At 41.8% G+C, this 17,753-nt stretch overlaps 1 protein-coding gene across 8 annotated transcripts; it reads left to right on the forward strand.

Annotated features, from left to right (window-relative positions):
* Positions 1-1,844: 1,844 nt before the first annotated feature.
* Positions 1,845-12,815, forward strand: slc37a4b (solute carrier family 37 member 4b). Of its 8 annotated transcripts, XM_085469476.1 has the most exons (11): positions 1,845-2,170; positions 2,627-2,734; positions 2,834-3,247; positions 4,188-4,420; positions 5,366-5,612; positions 9,554-9,706; positions 9,792-9,877; positions 11,045-11,158; positions 11,240-11,305; positions 11,952-12,090; positions 12,170-12,815. In XM_085469476.1, exons 3-11 carry the CDS (start codon positions 3,100-3,102, stop codon positions 12,334-12,336), a joined length of 1,353 nt encoding a protein of 450 aa, XP_085325602.1. In that variant the 5' UTR covers positions 1,845-2,170; positions 2,627-2,734; positions 2,834-3,099; the 3' UTR covers positions 12,337-12,815. The 8 variants fall into 8 exon arrangements, with proteins under 8 accessions (XP_085325602.1, XP_085325599.1, XP_085325605.1 ...); XM_085469473.1 differs by lacking the exon at positions 2,627-2,734; XM_085469479.1 differs by lacking the exons at positions 1,845-2,170; positions 2,627-2,734 and adding an exon at positions 2,184-2,365.
* The last annotated feature ends 4,938 nt before the right edge of the window (positions 12,816-17,753 follow it).

The following is a 17,753-nucleotide window of genomic DNA, read 5'->3' on the forward strand; positions in this document are numbered from 1 at the left end:
TTTCATCAGCGTTAATAACAATCCAATATCACTGACTCAGTAACAGTGCTTTAGTTGAAACTCATTCTCATCTCCAGCTTTGCTATGAAATGAAATGAATCACAACAATGCTGCGTGTCTTTTTACTGCAGTGCAGTATAGGACACATTAATCACCAAATAGACAACCACCTTCACCTGCTTACAGCTCACTTGGAGCAGTTTATAATAATTTATCCACAATTTTGCTGTACATAGACAATGACAGTAAAAGCCTATTCTATTCTGTTCTATTCTATAACTACCTGCATATGTACAAGCACAACACAAACATTTATATATAAAATTAATAAAATGTAAATCACAAAAAAGTGTTTTGTCAGCACACCATCTATTGTTCCACATGTTATCGGTGTTTTGTAGTAAAAACTTTGCATAAGGGAAATCTTTACGCTCCACTTCATAAGCTAAAAAAATACTGGCACAGAACATCTGTAGCTGTCACTGCCATATAATCCTCAGCGCTTTTTTACACTTTCTTTGATAATAGTGAAACAGCTCCAGGACTATCTATAATTACACTCATTTCCCCCCACTGTTAGAGGCTCCTTCGTTCTCTACGTGAATTGCATCGTGAGAGAGTACTGCCTGACGAGGGCACATTCAGAAATCTTTGAAACAATATCCTGTTGATATTTCCTTCCTGTGTCAACCCAGCAGTGTGTACAGGAAAAGATTCCCCCCAATTGAGAAAAAATAATGTTAATGGCATGTTGTTGATAACGAAGCTTCAGCTGTGATTATACAAACGACCAGTGAGTGTCTGTAACCTCACACAGAACAGTGAGTGAAGAACAGAGTGGCGAGCAGAGGGAAAGCTCCAGGTTTTCTGTTAAGTAAGAGAGTTCACTTCAACTCCGAGTCAGTTACAGACTGTGAACTAAGCCTCACTGTCAGGTTTTCTTCAACAAACTCTGACTTTCTCTCTGACTCCGCCCCTCCTGCTGCACCTGAACAAACTAGCTGACATTCTGATTCATGAGCATGTTGGCCATCCATTCATAAAGCTGCAATCAAAGCACATAGAGGAGCAAATTATTTTGTAGAAGTTCATGTTTTTAAAAACACTGAAATCCCACCTAGATATCATTTTGCTATTTTGACTACTTGACATGAGCGATTTTGCAAACCTTCAGTCGTCATATGAGGACGAATGAAGGACTGAAAACTAGATTCGGAGCAGTGATTCGGAGATGCTCTTCACCTCACCTTGGTTGTAATGTTACAACCAAGGTGAGGTGAACCAACCATACCTTTGTTCAAAGGTATGGTTGTATTGGTTGTACTCTCAGCTTGAAGCTGTCTGGCCATTCTCCTCTGACTTCAAATATCGACAAGGATATATATAGCCATTCACTGTAATCCTATTAGATCAGCAGTTTATGAAATACTCACCCTAGCATGCTTGGTGAAAATAACAATGGCACGTTCAAAGTCTTTTATCTCATCTTTCCTTCTTATTCTGATGTGCCTTTTGAACTTTAGCAGGTCATCTTTACATGTCTAAATGCCAGCAGCACTGGGTATTTTGGCCTTGTCATGTTTCTGTCAGTACTCTTTGTTTTCTCCATATAAAGTTAGTTTTACTGTCAAAAACAAATATTTTAATGCAGAATGTGTACTTTAACTAGTGAATGTGAGACTTTTATATGTAATAAAGATTCTGTGGGGATCTGAGGAATTTCTCTAGACCCCCTCTTTCAGTTGCTCTTCACACCAGTTTGCAGAGGAGGGCGGTAGTGAGCAATGCGAGCTAAATATTGATGTCTTCGTGTAATAATAGAAGGCTGGCTGTGCCGTATTATTCTGCAGGCCCGAGTGATTCCTAAGATATGCCAGCTCAACAGTAATATGGGGCTAGTTGTTTTGCGAGGCATCACAAGCTTAAATTCAGATATTTTTCACTGGAGTTTGGCGGCATGAAAACCGACCTCTACCTAAGTGCGAATACTTGATATTGTCTGTTTTAGTGACTGGCAGTGCAGCATAGTAACTGATAACCTGCCACGCTGTGTTGTCTTTGTGTGTCGTGGATGTGCCCACTCCATGTATGTCGCGCAGCCGCGCTCCCGGGACTGCAGATTCACGAACGCGCACCGTGTTTCAGCACGGACGAGGGACACGAATGAAAGGTAACGGGCTCTGCCGGCATTTCTCCTTTCAGCGCTTCAGCGAGCCGCTAGGTTGCTGTGCCCCGCGGCACTGACGGGGGTTATAGCTCGCTTTACGTCGGGGTTTGGTTAAAGGAGCCCGGGGAGCGTTGACAGACACGGAAAGTCCCACAAATCAGTTCGCCGATGTTTGTTAGCAAGACCGCTGCCATTTGAGTAATTCAACTGCTATTAGCGACTTGTTCGGTTGTTTAAGACGCTTTAGGCGTCAGCAGCCAGGGTTTAGTGAGTTTAAATGGACACGTACAGAATGCCATTAAAGTGTAAAACCACAGAGCTTATGGTGGAATTCTAAGTATTTGACAATTAAGCTTTTCGTATCGTACCGTGTGCTACAAGCTGACTAGTCTTGCAGGTTTTCTGACATCTGATAGTTTGAGGGTTGCTAACTGGAGCCTTCAACTCTGACATTTATAGGGCAGCATGCTAGAGCACTGAAACTGAGCAAGCTGGGCTGTAGCTCCTGCACCTGACCTGGTCAGCACCGTGGCAATTTTTTGACCTGAAGAAAAGAAACTGCAGATAGTCAGTCTGTGCCATTCCAGCTTGATGTAATAAATTGGATGACCTGATGAAGCTGCTTCTGTCTAAAATAATGTGTGTTTTCTTGCTCTCATTTTTCAGGCTGCCTTAAAGTTCCTGTCCTCCGTCCCGGTGTCCCCAAGCAGCAGCCTCACAGATAGGCAAAGCTACCAGCCAGCACGGAGCCTGCTGTAGAGCGTCACCTCATGGAGAATATTTTATCCCATGCTACATCTTATTTTAGACCTCCTGCTGCAAACAACCCTTTACCAGTAGTGTCAGCATCTAGCTGATTCCAGAGGGCCCAGAAACAAGACTCCACTGAAGAACAAATATTATTATTATAATTATTTGCATTGACTGTAATCATGGGGGCTACAGGCTACGGCTACTATCGTTTAGTCATCTTCATTTGCATGTTCATCGGCTACTCGCTCTATTTCTTTAACAGAAAGACCTTCTCATTTGTCATGCCCTCTGTGATGGAGGAGATAGAACTGGACAAAGATGATCTGGGTAAGATGGAAACAATAACAGGATGCTTTTATTTTTTAGGCTGTTGAGTGTAAGGAAAAGCTTCTTTAGCAAGCATTTAAGCCTTTAATCAAGCAGTTGCACAAGCGTTGCTATGTGAAGTGTTTGTTTGATTGCTGCTACACCCACCAGAGTGCTTATTATGTCACTTGCACTGATTTGACCTCAAAATTTCCACTGGGGAGAGTTTTGGTTTAAAAATGGTCCCAAAAAGATAACATTTATAAACATGTCCATCAATTTGTGCTTATTTTGTGGTGTTCACAAAGGGCTGGTCCAACCCACGGCATGAAGAATTTAGAAACAGCTTTACACACGTTCATGTTTCCTGTTGAAAAAGCACATTGGACATGCTTTTTGTTTATTTGTTTATACAAATGATGAATTAGTTCACCTGATAAGAACAGGTCATGTTACACTTCTGAGACTCCACACACAGTTACCTGGATAAGACAAAATCCTGCTCCTCACTCGAGGCCTCTGGGCTGTGGATATTGCATGAGTAATTTCAAAGTGGGAAGGATGTTTTTCCTTCTGTAAATCCACTCAAAAGCTCATCAATTTGTGACTATAGATTATGGTTGGGGAAAAAATTGATAAAACGTAGCATAGTGATATTTTGCATTTCAATACAGGAGCACCAAATGTCAGGGAATGCTATGAACAAGGGGCCTCATCTCATCACCATCCCGAGATAACGTTACACAAGAAAACTGAAATTAAGTCGGCTCAACCAAAACGTCAGCTTTACAAAGCTAGCTCCTAATTCAGAGCAAGCTAATCGCTCAGTCACACAGGTAAAGAAAAAAGTAAAATGTTGTGATACTGAGTTATTAATGTGTATACTTTGTAGCAACCCAAATCTTCTTCAGTAGACAGTTTGCATCATACTGAAATAGCAATCTGCACTGTGTCTCTGCAGGTCTGATCACCAGCAGCCAGACTATGGCCTATGCCATCAGTAAGTTCATCAGCGGCGTGCTGTCAGATAAGATCAGCGCCCGCTGGCTTTTCTCCATTGGCCTTTTCCTGGTAGGGGGCATCAATGTGGTCTTCTCCTGGTCCTCTACTGTATCCATGTTCTCTCTGCTGTGGTTCATCAACGGCCTGGGACAAGGCTGTGGCTGGCCCCCATGTGGGAAAGTGCTCCGCAAGGTAATATCATCCTGTCTGCCACCTCGTGCACCAGTATAAGTGTAATGCTGTCAGCACGCAGGGTGCCCATGATGCTTGTAATGCTTTCGCAACTAGTGAAAAGACATCACTTACAGGGGAGGACTACCTGTATGTTGTGTGTTTGGATTCTTTACTCCGGTGCATTAAACATGTATATTTCCTATTTTATTTGCAGTAATTGGATTCCTTGACATATATAGGACTCACCTTTGGTAGGACTACGGTCCTACAGTCATATGTTCGAGCAAATGCTAATCCATTAGACTCTGAGATACGTTGGAAGGTATCTTAAAGTAAGAAGCTCTCTTAAACGTAGCGGTTAGGAACAGCTGGGCAATAAATAGGCTTTGGCATATGTTCAGCATGTGGCAGGGGATCAGATTACAGGTCAATGTATTTATGGAAGATCCTCAGGAGATGTTTTTGAAGAATAGTAACATTGTTCAGAAGAGTTTCCCATCCCCAGTCAGAGCAAACACGTTTCATCCCTCCAAGTGTGTTCCATACTTGAGTTTACATTCACACGCGATGGAGAAGAAAAAGATTTAAATCAACTTTAAATATTTGCCCAGTAGATTCTGAAGTTACAGGACAATCTTTCAGGGGTACGGTATGAGGACTATTTATGGTCGCGTTTAGGTCGATTACGTCTTGAGGGCGTGTGGCTCTGATGTCAAAAACAGATTACGCTTTTTGTCTGTGCTGTCATTGTGCTACAATTCTGTTGATTATTAGATTTGCAATAATCTCTCTGCACAGCTCACATATAATCTTTTAAGATAAACTGCACTCAGTGACAAATTTAGTTCCATAACTTGTGGGTTGCCTCAGCAAATGGAAAGTAGCTAATATGAGCAATATGTGGTTTCAAGTTGTGCTTAAATAGGCTTTAATATTTGATTCTTTGTGTCTGTTCTCCGTCAGTGGTATGAGCCTTCCCAGTTTGGAACATTGTGGTCTGTGCTGTCCTGCAGCATGAACCTGGCTGGGAGTCTGGGTCCAATCTTGGTCTCAGTGCTGCTGCATTACTACGACTGGAGGACCATCCTGACCATGTCGGGCATTTTCTGTGCTGCCTTCTCATTTGTTTGTCTAGTGTTTGTAAAGAATGAGCCAAAGGATGTGGGCCTGCCCAGCATGGAGGCAGCGGCCAAGAAGGGAGCGAAAGGAGGTGAGAGAACCAAGAACGGAAAGGTCACTTCCTGTGTAGCTTTAAACGATCATCATGTCAGTCACACGGGGACGTGTTCAGGGATGCAAACAACTCACTTGTAAGCTAATTTTCCTCTTTTTTTAAGTAGTGACATTATTATCCTGAACCAGTGGATGATGGATGAATCCCTGTCAGAATTCCTACAGTGAATTTCTTTGATGCTCATGAAGGTGAACTGTATTGGACAATTAGAGCAAAAACCTGCTTGCATTGGTATGTGGAGCCAAAGATGGACAGGACTCCCAAAATATGGGAAAACACGTCTCAATAGAGTTACAAATGCATACAGTATGATCTACAAGCATAAACTAAGCTTGTGTGTAATGATTTGTGTGTAACTTATAGGACTCATAGTACATGCTTCAATCCACACACAAATACAAAGCAGCCTGACCACACGTGAAACTATTATACAAAACGCATACATCCAAACCAGAATAAATACTGATCATTTATTAAGTTCAGCTCTGAATCTGATAATTTACACTTTCAAAAACCTTTCTGTGTGTACAAATGTGTAGAACTACATGAAACCTCGCTCTCGCTTGCTCACCAAACCTTAAATACATGTGGACAAACTGATCACGTCGCGTGCCCACGTGGGGTTTCGAGGCACGTTTAATGCTGCCGGCATTGCAAAGATTCACAAAGGTAAGCTGGGTTCAAGTCCCAGTGTGAAACAGACGTGGACAAATCATTACTTGTGGATATCGTACACATTTGCAACCCATATGGAAAGCATATTTTTTTCATGTGCACATAAGTGTCATAATGGCAGATTTTTTTGCCAGATCTGCAGCTCTGTAGTACAGAGACCTCTGGCGGATGCTTAGTGTTCTGAGCTTGGCTCATAGCTGCTCACTAGCTTTCAGGTTTGGGTCAACTTATATCCAAGTGAGGCATCAGAAGTTTACACCAGCAGAACTTTGATCCTCTGCAGGCGATGAACACAGTGTACAGCTGAATGCTAACATTTCACTCACAACTGTGCCCATTAGCTCTTTTTGCTGCAGTAGCTATTACTGTAAAAATATTTTTCTCTTTCTCACTGTCTGTAAACTTCATACTGTAGATGTTACTCTCACTTGCTGGTACGCTTATACTCACCAGCCACTTTGTTAGGTACACCTGTTCAATTGCTAGTTAAAATAAATATCTAATCAGCCGGTCACATGACAGCAGCTCACTGCATTTAGGTATGTATTTTTGAGGGATCAAGCAGTAAAGGCATAGAGGACACAGGAAAAATGTCTTCATGGTGTGTTTTTATTCCACACCAAAGTTCAAAATATAATTAATGGGCCCATAAAAGAGGTCAACTAAATACAACTCTGCTCAAAAAGTAACATAAAAGTAACTAAGCAAACAAAATATACAGAATTAACTCACAGACTGACTTAAACGCAAAGACACAGGCGGGTAACTTTTTATAGTGGTTTGGCCAAATCATTTAGACACAATAGAGGAAACCGAATTAAACATGAAGACTATCTAAGCACAAATTAACTTAACCAAACCTAAAACACCCACCTTGTTTGTAGGGGGTGTGGTTGGCTTTCATAGTCCTCGGCCCTTGGCCACGCCTTTTGCCCAAAGAGAAAACTCAAAAGAAAGAGAAACATAATTAATATAACAGAATCACACAGTGCTAATATGTGCACGCTTCATAACGTCACTGTTAGGTTTAAGTAAATAAATGAATGAATGACATTCCTGAAATAAATGTTTAAACACAAAACAAACTAATGAGGTGAGTGTCTGGACTGATTGTTACCAACATGTGGTTGAGGCCATCACAGTAGTCAAATCAAATCAAATCACTTTTATTGTCACATCACATGTGCAGGTACATTGGTACAGCACATGTGAGTGAAATTCTTGTGTGCGAGCTTCACAAGCAACAGAGTTGTGCAAAATACAATAATGTAAACAAGCAAAATACAAGAATGGCTACATCTGAAACTAATAAATATATGTACAATATATAATAGTATATGCATTTCTGGATGTGTATACTAAATATTTTTCTACGTGTGTGTGTGTGTGTGTACACATATTTTACAAATTAAATAGAGTAAACAATGAATAGAATATATAAAATAAATAAAATAAAATATACAGAGTGAGACATGTGCAAAACAGTGGCATTTATATAAAGTGTGGAGTGCATAATGTTGAAGTTCCAGTAGTGAAGCTGAGGTGTCTATGACGTGTTCAGCAGTCTGATGGCCTGATGGAAAAAGCTGTCTCTCAGTCTGCTGGTACGGGACCGGATGCTGCAGAACCTCCTTCCTGATGGAAGCAGTCTGAACAGTTTATGGCTGGGGTGACTGGAGTCCTTGATGATCCTCCCCGCTTTCCTCAGGCACCGCTTCCTGTAGATGTCTTGGAGGGAGGGAAGCTCACCTCCAATTATCCGTTCAGAGCACCGCACTACTCGCTGGAGAGCTTTGCAGTTGTAGGCGGTGCTGTTGCCATACCAGGTGGTGATGCATCCAGTGAGGATGCTCTCAATGGCACAGTGATAGAAGGTCCTGAGGATGTGGGGGCTCATGCCGAATCTTTTCAGTCTCCTGAGAAAGAAGAGGCGCTGCTGCGCCTTCTTCACTGTTTTGTTTGTGTGTACTGACCACGTAAGATCCTCAGCCAGATGTACACCAAGGAACCGGAAGCTGCTCACTCTCTCCACAGCAGCGCCGCTGATGGTGATGGGGGTGTGTACTTCTCTGCACCTCCGGAAGTCCACTATCAACTCCTTTGTCTTTGCGACGTTGAGGGTGAGATGGTTGTCTTGACACCAGTGGGTCAGGGCGCTGACCTCCTCCCTGTAAGCCGTCTCATCACTGTTGGTGATAAGACCCACCACTGTAGTGTCGTCCGCAAACTTCACAATGATGTTGGAGTTGTTAGTGGCTGTGCAGTCGTAGGTGTAGAGTGAGTACAGGAGAGGGCTCAGTGCACACCCCTGTGGAGCACCAGTGTTCAGTGTGACGGGGGATGAGGTGATGCTGCCCAGTCTGACCACTTGGCGTCTGTCAGACAGGAAGCTAAGGATCCAGCTGCAGAGGGAGCTGCTCAGTCCTAGATCCTGCAGTTTCCTATCCAGCTTCGAGGGAACGATGGTATTGAATGCTGAGCTGTAATCTACAAACAGCATCCTCACATACGTGTCTCTCTTCTCCAGGTGTGACAGGGCAGTATGTAGTGTCAGGGCTATGGCATCATCAGTGGACCTGTTGTGGCGGTATGCGAACTGTAGAGGGTCCAGTGAGTCGGGTAGTGAGGGGCACCTGCTAAAGGTTGAAATTGAGCATCAGAATGGGAAAGAAGTGGTTTAATTGACTTTAAACATGGCACAGTTGTTGGTCCGAGACGAGTTGGTCTGAGTATTTTCAGAAATCGCTGAACTGCTGGGATCTTTCTGCACAATCCTCACAGAATGGTGTGAAGAAGAGAAAATATCCAGTGAGCGGCAGTTCTCTGGATAGATGTGGGAATTCAAAGGCGAATGCTCAGACTGATCCAATAGGAACGCTTCAGTAACTCAACCACTCGTTACAACCAAGTTATGTCGAACATGTGACTTGTCATCAGAAACTGAAAAACTCTCCGTTTCTGTTGTGACATTCAGATGTAAGGTCAGAATTTGGTGTAAACATCATGAAAGCATGGCTTCATCCTGCTTTGGATGAGCAGTCTGGAGGTCCCTTTCTTGACACACTTTGTATGTTAGCACCAATTGATCATTGTTTAAATGCCACAGTTGCTGAATATGTCCATCCCTTTATGACCATACCATGTGACAGGCATGCTTTGTAGAATAATTGAAAAAACTTCATTCTTTACATTATTTGGACTGTTAAGTATTCATGAGCTCTTTTTGTGTCCGTGCTCACCAGGAAGCAGTGAAAGCACCCTGAGTGAATTCCTCCTGTCTCCTTTCCTGTGGGTGCTGTCTCTGGGTTACTTGGTGGTGTTTGGAGTGAAGACGGCTGCCACCGACTGGGGACAGCTGTTCCTCATGCAGGAGAAAGGCCAGACTGCTCTCATGGGTGCGTGTGTTCATTGTTGCTTCCCACATAGTTTTTACGTCATCTGACTGGTTGTGGGTGATGACGGAAGCTCTGTTGCTAACAGGCAGTACCTACATGAGTGCCTTGGAGGTTGGAGGCTTTGTGGGCAGCCTTACGTCAGGCTTCATTTCAGACAGAGCTGTGGCTCGGGTGAGTAACCGATAGGAGTTGAATTAAAACAACTTGGGTCAGTTAAAGGGATTCTTGAACAAGCATACGAGTAGCGATTGGTTAAGTGGATTAGTTAGCTCAACTATTTCAAATAATGGCTTGAATGAGCCTTTAAAAAGTTTAAGCAAAAAGCTCTACTAAAAGTAACGGAAATAACCATAAGTTATGTAATATTAACAAAGAAATAGTTGGAATTCTCTGCTTAAGGTATCACTGGTATTTGAAATTCATTAAAAAACAAATTCTTCGAAAGCTAACAGAAATGGATAGACACTTGAAATCTTATTATTGCCAAACTGAATAAAAGTAGTAAATATTTTGCTAAACATATGGCTAGCAATTAAATTGTTAGCCAAGTATGAATTAACAGTTAGCAAATATAGCAAATACAGAAAAAATGTAGTTTATTTCGCAGTTTCTGATGCCTAAACTATAAATACACTGCACACTATTTCCCCCAAAATCCTTCTCCAGCAAGCCTCTCGGCTGTGAGTGGGAGTTCCCACTCAGCACAGCCACACAGTCGGACTGTAGCTACATTGTAACAGCAAACCCCTCTGAAACCTTAGAATGTAACTTACCTATGGTTACATTTCATCTAAGGCCCTCTTTAACCTACTGCTATGAATCTTTGTAGAGTTCAGGATGCACAGGCCAATCCAATAGTTAAATGGACTGGTTCTTTACTTGAGCACTGAAAGCACTGTGTCGACACAGACACAGCTGGTGACATTTCTGGAAGGTGCACATCAGGTTACCGGGGATGTAGCAGGATATTTACACAATAAGTGCAAAGCCCAACACCGTAACCTGACGTGCACCTCCATAGAAATGTAACTGCACTGCGTGTCAATGCAGCTCGCAACTATTGCGACTGGCCTGTTCAGTGATGTTGAGTCCTCCTGTGCATTTGTGGCTACATTTTCACCACAGTTTGATTTTATGAGTGAGAGAATAAGCAGGGTTAGGGTTGATTTCAAATTAACATACTGCTCGAATTTTCCAAGGTTGAAGTCTGACTTTTTTTTTTTTTAATTATTATTATTTATTTAGGTTTTAGACTTAAACCTGGTTTTGATACATCACATGTTTCAGTATGAAGGGTGTTGATTTTAGTGTTTTGCTCCTTTCTTTGCCTTTTTCTAGAAAGGCTTGGGCACCCATGGCAACCCTCGCCATGGCCTGCTTATTGTCATGATGGCTGGCATGTATGTGTCAATGTACCTCTTCAGAGTGACCATCACACCTGAAATCCCAAAGGTAATTCATCATTTTGTAATCCACGTGAAATGTATACCTTTCAGTCCTCAAAAAACTCTAAGAGTAAATGTCTTTGTTCAGGAGCCTCCACTTTGGGTCCAAGTCATTCATCCTGTATCCGTCCTCATTGGTGTGTCAGAGAAAGAGGTATGCTCCGGAAAGAATCATTCCATGTGAATAAAAACAATGTAGCTACTTATCAAAAGGCTAGCTGGTGAGTTGTTCTGAACAGCGAGCATAGCGGCTCTATGTTGTTCTCTACAGCAGACTCAGACACACTACCCAGTGTTACAGTGCCATCCACTGACTATTTCTGGGAAGAGATGTGGGTTACACTCCGGCCCAGCAGGGGGCCAGTTAGGGCCCAGTTACCCGTTCAGCTTGCAGTGATGGAAACCCTGAAGCTGATGAAGAAAAAGGCATTTATTAGTCTGTGGAACTGGGACAATAGATGTTTAATGGCAAATGTTGTTGGTGTTTAACACCTGTACCTTTAAAAGAAACTGCTTCTGAAGCAAACTGTGTTGCATAAAATAAATTTTCAAGCTTGCAACATTTGGGATTTCATTTGGGAAAATCAGCATTTGGACAAACTCAACCAAAATATGTCTTTTTACCTTTTTACCCGTTCACTTTAAAAGAGTTCATTCTCTTTTGAGCTTCAAATGAACTTTAAGATTCACCTAAAGGTTTAAAAATGTCCCAGTTTCAGTATCGGTACCTGTGGACACCCTAGAAAATTATTTTTCCACCAGAAGGCTTTTATTTTATGTATGTTTTCTCTCATTCACAGATTTGGATCCTCTTGCTTGGTGCCATGTTTGGATTTTCTTCTTATGGACCAATCGCCCTGTTCGGGGTGATAGCCAGTGAAAGTGCTCCTTCAAACTTCTGTGGAACATCTCATGCTGTTGTAGCTCTAATGGCTAACGGTGAGCTGCAGTAAAATCATTGTCATGTTTCAGGTTTTGACCCTTTGATATGAACACACAAGCTTTCTTTTTGTTGCAGTGGGAGCTTTCATGGCAGGGCTGCCCTTCAGCACTATTGCCAAGCAGCACAGCTGGGACGTGGCGTTCTGGGTAGCTGAGGTGATAATGGGCGTCACCACCATCGGATTCTTCCTTGTACGTAACATGCGCACCAAAATGGGACGGATCACAGATAAAGTGGACTAAAGTCCCTGTTGGTACTGCTGGTGACTCTATATGCAAAATACCGCACATTAATACAGATCCAGCTTGACCAGCCAAAACAAGACTAATCATGAAATCTTTGACGGCATCCTCAGGGCTGATGCCGATCATGGAATCACTTATTTAGTCCCAGGTAATCCCACATGCATGGATTAATATTAAAGTGCACAAAGGTCCTGTAGATCCATGCTCATCAAAAGCTTCTGTTTTAACACTTCAACTTAATCAGCCAATCAATAGAAAAAGTTTCTCATATCGATGTGCTTACAAATGGTCTAAAGATGTATGTTTCAGAAAACATACCGACACCAAAGTATCAAAAGCTGTGAGTCGGTTTTCTTGAGTTGAACCGTATGTAGAGCCCATTTTCACATCCTGCCTACAGTGCAGGTCGTTTCTGTTTAACACAGTGAATGTTGACTGAAGGGTCTGTACATTAAAGGTAACATTGTTCACTTATACCTCAAGTATTTGTAAAACTTCTTTTCATTAACGTGTTCACTGACATGAAGCATTTGGAGACCGTATTTTTCTACACAGTTGTTTGCTAAATGATAGTTTGTTCTTTAGTTTGTTAGGGATAGTTTGTTAGGGGGCAGGGATAGCTCAGTAGGTAAAGTGGTCGCCCCATGATCGGAAGGTCGGCGGTTCGAATCCACTTAACGGCTACCCTGAGGTACCCCTGAGCAAGGTACCGTCCCTACACACTGCTCCCCGGGCGCCTGCTTAGTGGGCTGCCCACTGCTTCACTGAGTGAATGGGTCAAATGCAGAGAAAAACAAGTAATTTCCCCATGGGGATCAATAAAGTATCCATTATTATTATTATTATTATTATTATTATTATTATTCTCTGGTTATGTCAGCTTTTCTGATCTGGCATGTTTATTTATTTGTTTTTAGAACAGATAAATACAGATGATAATGTCACTGCCATTGTAGTTTTGTGGAGCAGATTTCTTAATTTTTGGGATAAACAAAGTACATATCATCTGGACTATAAACTGTTAATAAAATCTCTCGACCACCTGATCTTTGTCAACTGAAAGGTTACAACACGTGTTGCTTTGCCATGTCTTACTGGAGTTGTGCTGGTTTTCAAAGAGGTAAAGATCTAATAAAAGCTTCATTTTCTTTATCTACAAAGTGTTGTTGACCTTTGCACCTTCAGTGTCTGACAGGTAAAAGTCCAAAAAACGGGCAGGAACAAATGCGGAGTAAAAACAGACGCCTTTGCTTGAATGAATACATAAAGGGATGGACGTGGTCTGCAAAAAGCCCCCAATCCAAGTGTTACCAGTTTGAATCCCACCTGATCCCTCGAAGAACAATAAGTACACACAGCCATTACATTTAATGATAACCCAAGGTTTAATTTAAATAGAGTGAGTTAGAGCAAAGACACGTTTGTAAGTATTTCTAAATGGTGGGATGTGGGAATGCTTTCATACTTACTGATTTATTTATTTATTTTAATGAGTGAACCAGATAGCAGCTGCTTGAGTTTGGAGAATAATTTGTGGATAATTGGAAGAAAAAAATAATACTAAAAATGGGATGATATTAAAAATAAGAAGTCTTGGTAAACGTTTAACTATGACTCTGAACCAGGGCTACCTGTGGTACATTTCAGTTCTTTACTTGTTCCACATGTTGTCACATTACAACCTTATTTTATTTACAGCCATATTTTGAGTGACGGTAGACACCAGTAACAGTTTGAGCTGATATAATTTTGGTGAGAATTGGGTAAAGGTCGGTCCTAACCCAAATTCGAGAATCGGGTAAAAACTTTTTTTTTTAATGAGTCGTCTTCAAACTTGACAATGATACATGAGGCCTTGGGGGACATGCGTACTTAGGATGGCTAAGCATTTGACTTTGACCTTCACTGTTGGTGCCCAAGGTCAAAGTTGATCTTGGAAAAACAAAATGCCAAGAAACCATATCGAACGTAATTTACATGTCAGATGTTTCTACAATTTGATTGGACTCCACCTGTGGTATATTCAGTTGTCTGCACATGATTTCATGAGATACACACCAGTCTATTTAAAGTCCAACAACACATGTCAGAGCAAAAACAAAGACATGAAGTCCAAGGAATTGTCTGCAGACTTCAGAAACAGGATTGTTTCGAGGCACAGATCTGGAAAGAGGTACAAAAGATTTCTGCAGCATTGAAGGTCCCAGTGAGCACAGTGTCCTCCATCATCCATAAACGGGAGAAATTTGGATTCAACAGGACTCTTCCTAGAGCTGGATACTGGCCAATCTGAGTACCTAAGGTAGAAGGGCATTAGTGAGGTGGCCAAGAACCCAAGGAAAACCTTAAAGGTTCATCTTCCAACAGGACAACAACCCTAAGCACACAGCCAAGATAACAAAGGAGTGGCTTCAGGTCCTTGACTGCCCCAGCGAGAGCCCAGACTCTGTGCACTGACACTCCCCATCCAACCTGAGCCTGAGAGGTTCTGCAAAGAACAATGTGAGAACCTGCCCAAAAATAGGTGTGGCCAAGCGTGTAGCTTCATACTCAAAAAGACTTAATGCTATAATAGTTAAGTATTGAGCAACTACTGTGAATATTTATATATGGTATATTTTGTTGTTTTTATGCATTTGCAAAAATTTCAAACTAACCTTTTCCACTTTTTCATAATGGGGTGTTGTGGTTAATTTTGAGGTTAAAAATGAATTGAATCCATTTTGGAATAAGGCTGTAACATGACCAAATGTGGAACAAGCTGCAATATTATTTGCAGTATTCTTTTAACCACAAGGTTCAGAGGTGAAGGTTTAGGGTAGTATGCAGTGAGAATGTATGAAAAAATAAAGCCATCAAATTATGTTTCACTGATTATATGTTGTTTTTTTTAACTTTCAAAAGTGTGAATGAACATGAGGAACAAAGGTGAATTACTCGCAACAGGAAAAATAAGGAAATATGCTAATAATTAACTTTCAAACGTAGTTGTTAACAGAGGATAGGAAAGGATTAGTAGTGTAACTGCTGTCCCATATGGAGGTAAAAAAATTAAATGAAGGTGTGGTCCTTAACAAATGTGTGCCAAGGTAACACACAGTAACACAACAATGAGAAAAAAAGAGGAAGGCACAGAGATAACTAAGGTAAAGGAAGTAACTTGTGGAAACAGGAATAGAAATATTTACCGTGAACAGAACTTTTTGTAGATTTAAAAAAATTATGTAATTGTAAATTTTCATGCCAGCAGCACATCTCAAAAAAAGCTGGGACGGGGGCCATGTTTACCACTGTGTATTGTCCCCTCTTCTTTGAACAACAAACTTCTGGGATCAAACTTCTGGGAGTGGGGAACTCCCAGAAGACTAGCTTGACTTTTGGGAGATGTTGTGCTAGTCTTGTCTGATATAGGATTTTAGCTTGGTCCTGTATCTTTGATTTCATTATGTACCAAACGTTTTAAGTTGGTGAACGTCTGGACTGCGCTCTTATGGACAAAGATCTTGGATGTTGTTCCTGGGATCTGCTGGAGCCACTCACCCAGCTTGGGAGTCACTGGACCGAGTGCTCCGATTACTGCCACTGTTAACTTCACCCTCCAAATCTTCTCGAGCTCTTTTCTCAGGCCTTGGTATTTCTCAAGCTTCTCATGTTCCTTTTTCCTGATGTTGCTATCAATCGATGAAGCTACATGTATCACTACAACTGCTTTCCTCTGCTTGTCCATCACTACTATGTGCGGTTGCTTAGTCATCACCAGTTTGTCTGTCTGTATCTGGAAGTCCCACAGGATCTGGTAGTATTTCTGGATGTCAGCCACTTCTTCTAACTGACAGGCTGCTGTACATACCGTACAGCAGCCTGTCCTTCCACGATGGTTCCTCTCCTTGCTCCATTTCTTTCTCCGGTTTCTGCCGCCTGAGATAAATAAATAAGCATGCGGTCAGTTGTGGCCATCTTGCTGATGTACTCATAGATGTTTGTCTCAGTGGTTCTGACACCCACTAGTCCTCGTCCTCCTTCCTTTTGCTTAGCATACAGTCTCAGGGAGCTGGATTTGTGGTAGAAACCATCAGCTACTGGTATGCCAGTACCAGTGTACTAGCAGCTGGCTAATTTACAGGGAGTGCAGAATTATTAGGCAAGTTGTATTTGTGAGGAATAATTTTATTATTGAACAACAACCATGTTTTCAATGAACCCAAAAAACTCAATATCAAAGCTGAATGTTTTTGGAAGTAGTTTTTAGTTTGTTTTTAGTTTTAGCTATTTTAGGGGGATATCTGTGTGTGCAGGTGACTATTACTGTGCATAATTATTAGGCAACTTAACAAAAAACAAATATATACCCATTTCAATTATTTATTTTTACCAGTGAAACCAATATAACATCTCCACATTCACAAATATACATTTCTGACATTCAAAAACAAAACAAAAACAAATCAGCGACCTGGTGTCTTCCAGAAACTGGCAGTAGGACTGGGAGTTGAGCTTGACTCCATCCTCAACCCGAAAAGGCCCCACAAGCTCATCTTTGATGATACCAACCCAAACCAGTACTCCACCTCCACCTTGCTGGCGTCTGAGTCGGACTGGAGCTCTCTGCCCTTTACCAATCCAGCCACGGGCCCATCCATCTGGCCCATCAAGACTCACTCTCATTTCATCAGTCCATAACACCTTAGAAAAACCAGTCTTGAGATATTTCTTGGCCCAGTCTTGACGTTTCAGCTTGTGTGTCTTGTTCAGTGGTGGTCGTCTTTCAGCCTTTCTTACCTTGGCCATGTCTCTGAGTATTGCACACCTTGTGCTTTTGGGCACTCCAGTGATGTTGCAGCTCTGAAATATGGCCAAACTGGTGGCAAGTGGCATCTTGGCAGCTGCACGCTTGACTTTTCTCAGTTCATGGGCAGTTATTTTGCGCCTTGGTTTTTCCACACGCTTCTTGCGACCCTGTTGACCATTTTGAATGAAACGCTTGATTGTTCGATGATCACGCTTCAGAAGCTTTGCAATTTTGAGACTGCTGCATCCCTCTGCAAGATATCTCACTATTTTTGACTTTTCTGAGCCTGTCAAGTCCTTCTTTTGACCCATTTTGCCAAAGGAAAGGACGTTGCCTAATAATTATGCGCACCTGATATAGGGTGTTGATGTCATTAGACCACACCCCTTCTCATTACAGAGATGCACATCACCTAATATGCTTAATTGGTAGTAGGCTTTCGAGCCTATACAGCTTGGAGTAAGACAACATGCATGAAGAGAATAATGTGGACAAAATACTCATTTGCCTAATAATTCTGCACTCCCTGTATGTTTCATGGAGTGCGGTCCGGCTCTTCAGCCAGTAGGCGTGAATCATGTCTTGATGTCAATCATCATGTGATGCTATCCAGCTCATCATACTG

Source organism: Copadichromis virginalis, linkage group LG10 (genome assembly GCF_057382275.1).
Source record: "Copadichromis virginalis isolate Kocher_CV1m ecotype Utaka linkage group LG10, C_Virginalis_male_GT1.1, whole genome shotgun sequence".
Taxonomy (NCBI): domain Eukaryota; kingdom Metazoa; phylum Chordata; class Actinopteri; order Cichliformes; family Cichlidae; genus Copadichromis; species Copadichromis virginalis.

Bases quoted from the DNA above. Each gene is read 5' to 3' on its own strand.
- slc37a4b (XM_085469476.1), top strand. From the start codon at position 3,100: ATGGGGGCTACAGGCTACGGCTACTATCGTTTAGTCATCTTCATTTGC. The intron at 9,878-11,044 runs GTGAGTAACCGA...GCCTTTTTCTAG, and splicing joins CAGACAGAGCTGTGGCTCGG to AAAGGCTTGGGCACCCATGG. The intron at 11,159-11,239 runs GTAATTCATCAT...GTCTTTGTTCAG, and splicing joins TCACACCTGAAATCCCAAAG to GAGCCTCCACTTTGGGTCCA.